This window comes from Hemiscyllium ocellatum, chromosome 32, assembly GCF_020745735.1.
Source record: "Hemiscyllium ocellatum isolate sHemOce1 chromosome 32, sHemOce1.pat.X.cur, whole genome shotgun sequence".
NCBI classification, from domain to species: domain Eukaryota; kingdom Metazoa; phylum Chordata; class Chondrichthyes; order Orectolobiformes; family Hemiscylliidae; genus Hemiscyllium; species Hemiscyllium ocellatum.
The window spans coordinates 10,388,928-10,402,471 of NC_083432.1; the positions used below are offsets into that span (position 1 = coordinate 10,388,928).

General features: G+C 41.8%; 1 protein-coding gene across 1 annotated transcript in view; it reads left to right on the plus strand.

Moving 5' to 3' along the window:
• Nucleotides 1-13,544, plus strand: part of LOC132830745 (vasoactive intestinal polypeptide receptor-like) — a 56,946-nt gene that overhangs the window by 15,093 nt on the left and 28,309 nt on the right. Inside the window, exon 3 of the mRNA XM_060848581.1 lies at nt 10,393-10,522. Within this exon, the coding sequence (XP_060704564.1) occupies nt 10,393-10,522 (130 nt within the window). The remainder of the gene's footprint in view (nt 1-10,392; nt 10,523-13,544) is intronic.

Sequence of the window (13,544 nt, forward strand, 5' to 3'; positions counted from 1 at the left end):
CAACATTAGCAATTCTCCACCCCCTGCGACCTCATCCGTGTTCAAGGATGCTGCAAAGTTTTCTGTTAAGCCCCAGCTATTACCTCTCTCACATCCTTCAGTAATCTGGGATAGATCCCATCCAAATCTGGTGACTTGTCCACTATAATGCCTTTTAGAATACGCAACACTTCTCTTTCCTTATGCTGACTTGACCTAGAATAATCAAACATCTATCCCTCGCCTCAACATCCGTCATATCCCTCTCCTCGGTGAATACTGACACAAAATACTCATTAAGAATCTCACCCATTTTCTCTGACTCCACACATAGTTTCCTTCCTTTGCCCTTGAGTGAGCCAACCCTTTCTCGCGTTACCCTCTTGCTCCTTCTATACGAATAAAAAGCTTTGGGATTTTTCTTCATGCTGATTGCTAAAAGTATTTCATGACCCCTTTTAGCCCTCTTAATTCCTCATTTCAGGTTGATCCTACTTACCTGATATTGTTCCAAAACTTCATTTGTTTCCAGTCGTCTAGACCTTATATATGCTTCCTTGTTCCTTTTAGCTAGTCTCACAATTACACCTGCCATCCACATTTCCCTACTCTTGCCATTTCTATCCCTCTTTTTCACAGGGACACGCCTGTCCTGCACTCGAATCAACCTCTCTTTAAAAGCGTCCCACATTTCAAATGTGGATTTACCCTGAAACAGCTGCTCCCAATCCACATTCCCCAGCACCTGCTGAAATTTGCTATTGTTGGCCTTTCCCCAATCTAGCACTCTTCCTTTAGGATCACTCTCGTCTTTGTCTGAGAGTATTCTAAAGCTTACGGAATTGTGATCACTATTCCCAAAATAATCCTCAACTGAAACTTCAACCAACTGACCGGGCTCATTCCCCAACTCCAGGCCCAGTATAGCCCCTTCCTGAGTTGAACTATTTACATACTGCTTTAGAAAGCTCCCCTGTTTGCTCCTTACAAATTTTGCTCCATCTAAACTTAAAGTAAATCCCAGTCAATGTTGGGCAAGTTAAGATCTCCCAACACCACCACCCTGTTGCTTCTACATCTTTCCATAATCTGTCTATATATTTGTACCTCACACTCACTCTCGCTGTTGGGAGACTTGTAGTATAGCTCCAACTTTGTTACTGCACCCTTCCTATTTCTGAGCTCTGCCCATATTGTCTCACTGCTCGAGTCGTCCATAGTGCCCTCCCCCAGTACAACTGTGATATCCTCTCTTACCAGTAATGCAACTCCTCCACACCTTTTACCAGCCTGTCTGATCCACTTGAAGCATAGATATCCTGGGATATTTAGTTGCCAATCTTGCCCTTCCCTCAACCAAGTCTCAGTATTAGCAATAACATCATGCTCCCAGTTACTAATCCATCTGCTTTACCTACGACACTTCTCGCAATAAAACAAATGTACCTCAGACCACTGTCCCTTTGCATTCATCATCTGATCCCTGCCTACTCTTCCCCTTGGTCCCACCTTCCTGAGAACTGGTCCCAGTGTCCCAAAAATCTGAAAACCTCCCTCCCATCTCTCAAGCCACTCATTCATCCTGCCCATTCTTTCATTTCTACACTGACTAGAATGTGACACTGGTAGCAATCCTGAGATTACTACTTCTGAGGTCCTACATTTTAATATGACTCCTAAATTCTGCATGTAGGACCTCATCCCATTTATTACCCATATCATTGGTGCCTATATACACCATGACAGCTGACTATTTACCCTCCCCCTTCAGAATGTCCTGCAGCCGATCTGAGACATCCCTAACCCATGCACTTTGGAGGCAACATTCAATTTGTGAGTCATGTTTTCGACCGCAGAACCATCTATCTACTTCTCGTACAATTGAATCCCCTATGACTAAAGCCCTTCCACTCTTTTTCCCTCACTTCCTAACAACAGAGCCAACCACGGTGCCACGAACCAGGCCATCTCCTCCAACAGTGATGTACCTGTTTTGGAAGGAGATGACCACAGCGGGACACCTGCACTGCCTTCCTGCTCTTTCTCTGCCTTATGGTCACCCATTCCCTTTCTTCCTCACCAATCCTAATCTGTGGTATGACCAACTCGCTAAACATGCTGTCACAACCTCCTCAGCATCGCAGATGCTCATAAGTGAGTCCACACGCAGCTCCAAACTCGTCATGCGGTCTAACAGGAGCTGCAGCTAGACACACTTCCTGCACATGAAGGAGTCCCTGAGCTCCCTCATTGAGCAAGAGAAGCATAACATGGGTCTGAGATCTCCTGCCATTTGTAGTTAAACTTAACTTAATCCAACTAGAATATCAAATAATAGATAAATAAAATTTTAAAAAACATTACCAATCACACTACTTACTGGCCAAAAGAATACACCACAGAGTTTTTTTTTGGCTAGAGGCGGGGGGGTGGGGGATGGGGATTGGGGGGTGGGGGTGGAGGTCGGAGAACTCCATGTGTAGTGTCTCGGGTTTAGCCGCTGCCCAAATATATTAGTTCACTCACCTTCCCAGAGCTCAATTTGACTGCTCCCACTCAGCTCCTCGCCCTCACCACTCTCACTGCTGCTGCAAAAATGGGGGCTGCTGATTCCACAAGGTAAGTATTTAAATGGGAAATTTAACTTCCTGGCAGCCCCTGGTCCTTGCTCTCACTGCTCCCACTCCTCCTGCAAAATGTTTCAAGTCCAGTATGACTCTTCTTCTGAAGGTGGTGGAGGTGGCATGTGGAGTCCTGCTGCCTTCCAGTGTCCATAGTATATGGGTCTGGAAATGTTAATACTCACTGAACACCATAAGAACACTGTCATGAGGACTATTGAGGCAAGTAACTAAGGGAGTCAGACCAAGATGAGGACCATCAAATAGTCTCTTTCAGAATATATGGCATTTCCTTCTCACATGTAAATAGTTATGGAAATATAACAAATAATGGTTTATTCTCTATAACAGAACTCTCTTTGGTTAGACCTAAGAGGTCTATCCTCCTCCACACTAGACAATATGGGCCCTTGAGGTGCATTTATCTAGACTTTATTGGTGGTAGTGCTGAGAAGAATATCCACTCAGACTAAGTCTGTGATCGGAACCCTGCCACCAATTGAGGCTCTTAACAAAATAATTAATGCATGCTTAAGGACTGCATCTGGTTTTAACCTAGCAGCAGGTGGTGGGCTTGAGAAGTATAACAACCAGAATCTGTATGTTTGTTTGCAGGCTTTGGGCAGGGACCCTCATTTGAAGGCATTCAACACCTGATTAAAGGAACTAGTACTGAGGTGGGGGTGAATCCACGGAGTGCTATCTTCCTGCTAACGCTTCCTTCACTCGTCCTGATATGACCTCCCTCCCTCACCACCACCTCTGCCACATGTGTTGTCCTCTTTGACATGGTAGTACAAGCAGCAACCACCATCATCTCCACTAGAGGTACTATGAGCACATAAACATAGCTGATCTCTGATTAGTCATCAAATCCCAAGATGGGACTTTTGGCCAGCCCCAACCACCTAGGTCCTTGATCTCCCAGAGGATGGCCTGGTGCTGTCCATTTGAGTGCTGAATGTGGTGTGATGGAACTTCGAAAGAGTCAAAGTGGGATCTCATGATTCTTCACCTGCCAATCAAAACCACAGTTGTCTCCACAAGATTCTACCCACAGATGCCAGCACCTGGAAGTCTTATATACTTAAAGCAAAAAAAAGTGCGGTTGCTATAGAAAGAGTGAGCACAGAGATAGTCAAAATTTATTTTTTGTGGAAGAGTTCCTTACCTTTTATCATGAAGTGATTGGGAACCATTTCTCAGCAGTAGGAAATACACAGGGGTTAAAGTTTAGTTTGTACTGTGAATATAAATGAAACTATTAATCTACATTAAAACTTAGTTTATCCACCAGCAACACATACATCACTCATACCTTAATAGCAAGCACATTTATTTTTACCATCCACTGATGTAATAAATGCAGCAGGTTTAATGAGCATGATTTAAATCTTTAATGAGATTTAAATTGTCATAAACTTGAACCTGGCCATTGCTGAAAGCTGAAGGGTTCTGTCGAGTGCATCATTGAAATCTCTGAGAATTGTGTTTCCATTTGTTTAATTGAATTTTAGGATATGGATGTCAGTAACAAGGGCAAGATTCATGACCCAATCCTAACAGCAGGGTGGAAAATGGAATTCCCTCTTCCAGTAATCTAGGCTTGAGTTATCAAGATAGGCTCGAATCTTTTTCACTGGAGACTAGGAAGTTGAGGTTTGTAAAATCATGAGGGACATAGTTAAGGTGAATACCAAGGATCTTTTCACTATGATGGGGGAGTTTAAAAATAGGGAGCATATTTCTAAGATGACAGGAGAAAGACTTAAGAAGGGAATGAGGAGAAACCTTTTTGCACAGAGTGGTTCATGTGTGGAATGAACTACCAGAGGACCAGTGACCATAAATCTATTAATTTTAAAATAGTTATGGAGAGGGACAAAATGGTCCACAGGTTCAAGTTCAAGACTGGAGCAAGGTGAATTTTGATGAAATTAGAAAGGATCTTGCAGGGAGTAGTTTGGAGTAATTTGTTTGCAGGCAAAGGAGCTTTGGCAAGTGGGAGGCTTTTAGAAGTGAGATAGCTCGAGTTCAAGGTCTATATGTTCCTGGGAAGGTTAGCAGGAATAGGGAACCTGGGATGATGAGATACTGAGGCTTTGACCACAAAAAAGAAGACCTTACTCAGGTACAAGCAGCTGCAATCTAGGGATTTGGCACAACAAGTCCACACCAACCCTCCGAAGATTAACCTACCCAGACCCAATCCCCTACCCTATTGTTCTACATTTCACCTGACTGATGCACCTAACCTACACATCCCTGAACACATTTGGCAATTTAACATGGCCAATCCACCTAACCTGCACATCTTTGGACTGTGGAGGAAACCGGAGCACCCGGAAGAAACCCACACAGACACGGTGAGAACGTGCACAGTGGAGGAGGTGTTGGACATATTAGAATGTATGAAGATGGTTGAATCTCCTGATCCTGACCAGATATATCCAAGGGCCCTGCAAGAGGCTAGTGAAGAAATTGCATGGGCCCTGGGTGACCTTTTTGCATCATTGTTAGCTATGGGTGAGATCTGGAAGGTAGCGAGTCTGTGCCCTTATTCAAGAAGGGCTGCAAAGAAAAAACATGGGAACTATCGACTAGTAAGATAAATTACTTGAGAAGATTTCAAGGGATAAGGTATACGTGCATTTGGAAAAAACCACACCAACCCTCCGAAGATTAATCTACCCAGACCCAATCCCTTACCTTATTGTTCTACATTTCACCTGAGGATGCACCTAACCTACACATCCCTGAACACTTTGGGCAATTTAGCATGGCCAATTCACCTAACCTACACATCTTTGGACTGTGGGAGGAAACCAGAACACCTGAAACAAACCCACACTGACACGGTGAGAACGTGCACAGTGGAGGAGGTGTTGGACATATTAGAATGTATGAAGATGGATGAACTCCTGATCCTGACCAGATATATCCAAGGGCCCTGCAAGAGGCTAGTGAAGAAATTGTGTGGGCCCTGGATGACCTTTTTGAATCATTGTTAGCTATGGGTGAGATCTGGAAGGTAGCGAGTCTGTGCCCTTATTCAAGAAGGGCTGCAAAGAAAAACATGGGAACTATCGACTAGTAAGATAAATTACTTGAGAAAATTTCAAGGGATAAGATATACATGCATTTGGAAAAACAGGGTGTGATTAGTCAGCATGGCTTTGTGCAGGGGACATCATGCCTCACAAATTTGTTAGAGTTCTTCGATGAAGTGACCAGGAAGGTTGATGAGGGTAGGACAGTAGATGTAGTCCATATTGATCTTAGTGAGGCCTTTGATAAGGTTCAACATGATAGACTGCTCTGAAAGATTAGATTACATGGAATCCAGGGCAAGCTGGCAAGTAGGAAGCAGAGGGTAATAGTGGAAGGATTCCTGTCAGACTGGAAACCTGTGACTAGTGGTGTCCCTCTTTGGTCGGTGCTGGCCCATTGTTATTTGTTATCTATATCAATGATTTGGATGAGAATACACAAGGCATGATTAGTAAGTTTGCAGATGACACTAAAATAGGTTGTATCATGGATAGTGAGGAAGGTTATTGCAGCAGGACCTTGATCAGCTGGGGAAGCGGACTGAGAAATGGCAAATGGAGTTTAATATAGATAAGTATGAGGTCGTGCATTTTGGAAAGTCAAATCAGGTAGGAGTTTCATGGTGAATGGTAGCACTTTTAGGAGTGTAGTCAAAGAGAGGGATTTAGAGTTCAGCTGCACAGTTCTCTGAAAGTGGAGTCACAGGTAGACAGGGCAGTGAAGAAGATTTTTGGCACACTGGCCTACCATTATTCAGAGCATTGGGTATAGAAGTTTGGAAATTATGTTGCAGTTGTACAGGACTTTGGTGAGGCCACACTTGGAATAGCCACTTTGTCACTTTGTCACCTTGCAGGAAAGAGTGCAGGGGAAATTTACAAGGATGTTTCCAGGACACAAGGGTCTGAGTTATAGGGAGAGGTTGGACAAGCTAAGACTTTTCGTTTAGAGTGTAGGATACTTGGGGTAGGGGAGAGCGATCTTATGGAAATGTATAAAATCATGCGATAGGGTGAATGTATTCAATCATTTTCCCAGTGTTGGGGAATCAAGGACTGGAGAACATCGGTTTAAGGTTAGAGGGGCAGGGGTAAAAGGGAACCTGAGGGGTAAATCTTTTACACAGAGGGTGGTACACATATGGAATGAGCTAGCAGGGGAAATGAGATGGGACACATTAACAACATTTAAAAAGCATTTGAACAAATACATGGACAGAAAATGTTTAAAAGAATCTGGACCAAGTGCAAGGAAATAAAGATAGCATGGATGGATGGACATTTTGTTTGGTATGGACCTGTTTGGGTCGAAGGGCTTGTCTCCATGCTGTAGGACTCTATGACTCTAGGAAGTAATGCATGCAGGTACATTTGCAAATTGTAAAAGACATTTGGATAAGTTCATGAATAGGAGGGGTCTGGAGGAATATGGGCCAAATGCAGGTAAGTGGGACTAGTTTGGTTTTGGAACATGGTTGGCATAGGCTAGTTGGACCAGTGGGTCTGTTTCCATGCTGCATGATTCAATGTTGAGGTTTGTGCAAATGAAGAATTATAAAGCTAAGATTAGTTGATTTTGGTTATAAATGCAATGGATCCGAGGTGGGTAGATGGAATTAAAATACAGCGTGATCTGTTTGAATGCAGACAAGCTCAAGGGTTTGAAAGGAGGGTGATTAGTTAAGCTATCAAATGAGGAATTCAGGTCAAACTCTGTAAGGATGACATTTCTTTCTAATCCTGAACAATATTACTGATACAGATTTTGCAATCATTTGATAGCTTCATGTACTTCAGCTTTTTAAATTTTGTGGTTTGTATTTCAAAACGAATTTCACTGAGATTTGTCCTTACCTCTGGATTAACTAATCTCATAGTGCATTTGCTAATACAGTGAGTCACCCTGTCAGGATTCATACATTTGCCCTCCTACAATTGAACCCAACTGGAGGTACCAATGCGAGCAGTGAGGATGAATGTGAATGATCAGAATCAACAGGATGTGAAGCAGGTTTATTTCAATACTTTGGGGAAAGTAATGTTTAACTCAACTTTAACCATTAACTCAATGGAAATACAACACAAAAGAGGCTAATGAGGCTTTGTGAAAATTGCTCACAACTGTACATATCAGGAAATGAATGAGGTGCAGGTAACAATGGTTGATGATTGCCAGTCATTGTGCATACAACGATATCCTTTACATTGTATCATGTTCCCTCAAAATCTGCTAGCAAGAAAGGTTTAGTTTCCACAGAGTGATATGCAGCTAATTAAGTATCATCACTGCAGTGTAATAGCTAACTTGGGCGTAGTAAAGTCCCACAAAGAGCAATGCAATACTGGCCTGAAAGATGCTCTGTCAGTCCTGCCCTGAACTGTCAAGTATCTTGGGAGGGTCTTGATTCCACAATTGCTCCTTCAAATGTAAGAATGATACGTTTAACCGTGGCTAAGACAGTCATGTTCAGACAAGGTACCTGCATGAAACTATAGTTGATTCAAATTTGGCTTAAATTGTATGCAACCGACCTACTCTTTGCTCCCTACAGAAGACAGGGGACTAAAGGCCACAACATCTGCTCCTCCACACTCAGCCACATTATATTTATGTACTTCTATCACACAAATGTGAATGGTTTCAAATTAAACTTCTGAACACCTGTTAAAAAATCGCTCAAGTATTTTAGTTGCAAAGATGAAGTTACAACAGAAACCTTTGAAGCAACCTCACAGCCCAGGTGGCAGAAGGGCAGAATTTATAATAGAAATATTACTTCCTTGATATCTGCAGTTTGTTTTTGAATCATACGAGCTCTTTATTTCAGACAAAGTATCACGAACCATATAATTTCCTTCAAGCATTATGTTTCTCATAATCTAATATAATGTGCATTTTTCTGATTTAAATGTATTGCTTACACTGTTAGATTTTCTTTGCAATAATTTGTGCACTAAGTATTATTTACATATTTTCACCTCATATCCCATCTCCATATTAAGAATGACTGAATTGACATCTGGATTTTCATTCATCTATCATCGTGAGTACTGGTTTTCTCATTGATATGTTTAGCACGTGAAGTGTAAGCACATTGCCAATATATTTCATTCATCTCCAAATGAGGATTTGTTTTCAGAAAATTAATTCACTTGTGTTGTGCTGCTTTTTTGTTGATGTACTTTTTGCTGTTTGCAAAAGGAAAATGTGTCTTGGCCACAGAGGTAACTTTGTTTAAAAATTTCCCATTCTGCAAACAATCTCTTGAATTGAGTAGTTCTCAAACAGGTCCGAGGGCAATCTGAAACTGTGATTTTCTATGGAGCTGCTCTTTGATATAGGAAAGCATTCTTTATAATTGGCATTGCTGGAGCAAGAAGGAAGGAAACATCACTCAAGAGACTGCATGCTGATAATTAAATTGACTTTGTTCTTGTTTGCACAAGAGAGAAAAATAGTGACAGCTATTATTTGCTTACACTTGAAGGGAGTTTGAAATAAAAATCATCCCATGTACTCGCCTTCACTTTAGCAGTTGAGATTGAAGTGAATTATTATTATTAACAGAAAATGATGTTCTTTCCTTCACTTGATGTTTCATTAAAGTCACCAAATGTTTTCAGGATGTCCACTCAGATCCTATGTAATCAGCTACAACTTGACCCTCGTGACGATGTACTTTCAATATCTAGGATAAAGATCGAGTTTTGTGACCTTCCAAATGAAGCAACAAGCGTTTATTCCAATCTTGTAAATATAAATGCTGATATTTTTTCAAATATTGAGAATGAGGGGAGAGGGTGTAAGTTTTGACATCTTCCAACAAGTAGAAGAGGTCAGGAATGTTAGTCAAAATGGTAACAATATGAAACTTAACTCTAAACTGCTATCAATGAATCAAATTCTAACTTAACTTTGGCAGATATTGCAATTTCCAAGTAACCCACTCTAAAGCAGCAGGTTAGTGGTTATAATATGTTCAAGAAGCATGGTACCTCATGTTCTGGCAGCTATTTAGGTTTAACAGCTGTTAATGTGAGTTCCTGCAACTAAAAATCTTTTAACCTATCTTCAGGGAGGAGGAGCTCCAATGCTTCCTTTAACCCCTCTTGTCAACCTCTCACCCATGCCTCTTCACTATGATCCAATCTCTCTCCCTCCTCATTTCCTCCCTTCCCCCCCTCATCCTTCCCTACAACTCCCATTCCCTAATACCATCATTCACAATGACCTCTCCTCCATAACCTCGCTTTCTTACAAACTCTTCTCACCACCACCCCCTCCTCACCCCATGACCTCTTCCCACCTGCAAACCTCCACCCTCCTCCAGATAACTTTGCTTCTTCTTCATCAGACCCTGTAAATCTTATGATCAGTTTACAATTGTTTCCTGATCCAGAAAGATTGGAAAGTGGGATCAACGGAGATGGATCTGGTGAGATCAAGGGATATGGTAGAGTGATGGGAATGAGAGTTACTATGCGATTGAGGGATATGATGGGATTGATGGATGTGGTGAGATTGTGAGGTATAGTGATGAGGTAGAATTGAGGATATGGTGGGATTAAGGGATAATGTGGGAAAATTCAATTGAGAGAGCTGGTGGGAAGTTATTTTTGACAGAAATATGGAATAATTAGATTGAGAGATGAAAAACATTTTGGAGATTTCTCAATTTAAGGCATTATTTTTGTTTATAACATTTCTTTAACTTAATACTTCTTTACTGTCTTTGACACAGAAAGCTCCACTGTACCAGAAACTATATCCACATGAACCTGTTTGTCTCCTTTATTGTGAGAGCCATTGCAGTGTTTGTTAAGGATGTGGTACTCTTTGGCACCGACTTGAACCAGTGCACCCTATCCACGGTAAGTGAAGCTTTGTGGGGATCCTGAGAGAGAATTCACAGTGAGTTTAGAGTTCAGGCACTGTGAACTCTCTGTAGGGATCCTATTTATCATCAGTCATCATAATCAGTGTCAGGATAGACTTTATATTTAAACAATAAAACAAGATCAGATTTACCCTCAGTTCCTAAGATGGCACCATAACATTCAAGGGGGCAAGCTCTCAAATTCCCCTCCTAAGGCACGTTAAGGTGGTGGGATCAGTCCCAGTTTACATGCAGCCCAAATGACATACTTCACTCGCAAAGATGAACTATCTTCATAGTAAATTGAAATGGAGGTTGCTTCCATTTACATCTGAAACTTAAGTATTAATCTTGGTACACACCTTTTTGAGCTAGATCAGATGGAAAGCTGAAGGCTTATCCCTGTACTCCTCCTAGTTCTTTGTGTCCAAAGATAGCCAACAAGCTGCTAATCAAACCTGCTACACCTCTCCTTGTTGTGGGATTCTAATAATTGCATTCACCCCGTCACCTCAACTCCCTGGGGATCTTATTATTAAACTTTCATTGTCACTAGATGTCTTGATATACAGGAACCTGACCCACATTCCCAGGATGTTCACTTTTCGTAATGTAATCAACATGAATAGGAAAGGTTTGGAAGGATATGTGCAGGCAGGTGGGACTAGTTTAGTGTGGGATTATGTTTGGCATGGACTAGTTGGACCGAAAGATCTGTTTCTGTGCTGTATGACTCTAAGACTATGACTCTATGAGCAAAATTTAACTTTGTATCATCTTAATATAAATTACTTAAAATTAATCTGAAGTAAAGATTGTCAACTGTCACAAACTATGAGAAGACACTGATTAGATTTTAACTCTACAGTGTGCTTCTTTTGCAAATCACAGGCTCCCAGACAGAAAGTCAGTCTCATTGTCAGGTTTAGCTTCTTATCTAGTTGGGAGGCCTCTAGAAAAGCATGCAGGACTGGGCTAGTCTAATCTATAATCCTGAGGGCTAGGGGATTGGAAGGAGAGGTTGGGGAGATCATATGATTCTGAAGGCAAAGGAATAGGCTGTCTGATGAAGTGGAGGGGACTTTTTTTTCCCAGAAAGGGGCAGGTGAGTTTGTGGGCATGAAGGAAGTTACATCCCCTGTAATGATGTTAAGTCAGGATATTGGTAATATCCCACCCTCTTTAAAATTACAAAGGGGCTTTACAGTGTGGGCACCAACAGATTGCTTCCCTCTGGCTGGGAATCGAGAACTTGAGGGCACAGTCTCAGGTTAAGAGGCTAATTATTTTGGTTTGAGATGAAGAGGAATTCCTTCACTTAAGAGCTGTGAATCTTTAGAATGCTTTATCCCAGAGGGTTGTGAATACTCCAATATTCTCCTGTATTCAAGGTGAGAATAGACAGGTAATTAGTGTCTAGAAATCATGTGATTTAGAGAGTGGATGGGAAAGGGGAACAGAGGCCACAAATCAGCCCTGATCATATTAAATGTGGAGCAGCTTGATGAGCCATCAAGTACTATTTAGGGTGGCACTGCGGCTCAGTGGTTAGCACTGCTACTTCACAACACGAGGGACCAGAATTCTACCCTCAGTTGACTTTGTAGTGTTTGTATGTTCTCCCCATTTCTGCATGGGTTTCCACTGGGTGGTCTGTTTTCCTCCCAAAGTCCAAAGATGTGCATTTAGATGGATTGGCCATGCTAAATTGCACCATAGTGTCCAGGGTTATACAGATTAAGTGGGTTGGTCATGGTTAATGTGGGGTCAATCCATCTAACCTGCACATCTTTGGACTGTGGGAGGAAACCAGAACATCCTTGCTGACACGGGGAGAATGTGCAAACTTTACACAGAGAGTCGCCTGAGGATGGAATCATACTACAGGTGGAGGGACTGGCTTAATGGACATGAAATATGAATAAATAAAGAAAACTAAAATAAGTGATTCCATATCTGAGGCAAAACCTGGGTTCCTCGCATTGTGAGGCAGCAGTGCTAACCACTGAGCCACTGTATCACGCAGAATGATGCAAGTCTCTCTAAACAATATCTACAGGTGAAGGGACTGGCTTAATGGACATGAAATATGAATAAATTAAGACAAATAAAATAAATGATTCCATATCTGAGGCAAAACCTCAGGAGAAGAAAGTGAGGACTGCAGATGCTGGAGATCAGAGCTGAAAATGTGTTGCTGGAAAAGCGCAGCAGGTCAGGCAGCATCCAAGGAGCAGGAGAATCAACGTTTCGGGCATGAGCCCTTCTTCAGAAAAACCCTCAGGAGACTCCATTTCTTAGTGAAGATGACAGCTACCACCTACAGCTTCCTGATACAAACCTGTATCAGGTAGACAGGCATTGCCAACAGCCAAGAAGGTATCTGCCCTCTTCTCTTGGGAAGCAGTCACTTTGCACCTGAACAATGTCCTCTGCCTACACAGGGACCCTAACTGTCCACCACTGTCATTTGCTTACCCTTTTCATTATGTATGTTTTTCAAATATTTTCAGGCTCTCATTAATGTTAGCTGGTAAATTATTGTAATATTCCTTTTTGCCGTGGTAGTCCCTTCCACAAAACACAGCACTGTATGTTGTGAGATCAACATCTTGTACAATACGTGTTTATGTGTTGGTGTTAGCTATAAAAGTTCGGTGTTCAGGGAAGGGCATGTGGTCTTGTTTTAAAGCACCATATGTGGCTGGGGGAGTAGGCCAGTGTATTGGGCACACATCTGTATTTATATTGTATCCAAGACTGTTACAGCTCCATATGAAACACGACTAGTAGACCCTCTGGGAGGGAATTAATCTATGCTTCCACTTCACTCAACAACCATCACCAGTAAATTATCAGATGTAAATGTGGACCGTGGTCCAAAAATGGGGTCCGAGAGCTACTATCACTCAGTACTTAGTTCAAACCATCCTTAGATCCCACATAATGTCAGCATGGGGAAGATTACGCATCTTGTGCTGTTGCAGTGTAACTAATTAATAAGTATTAAATCTCAG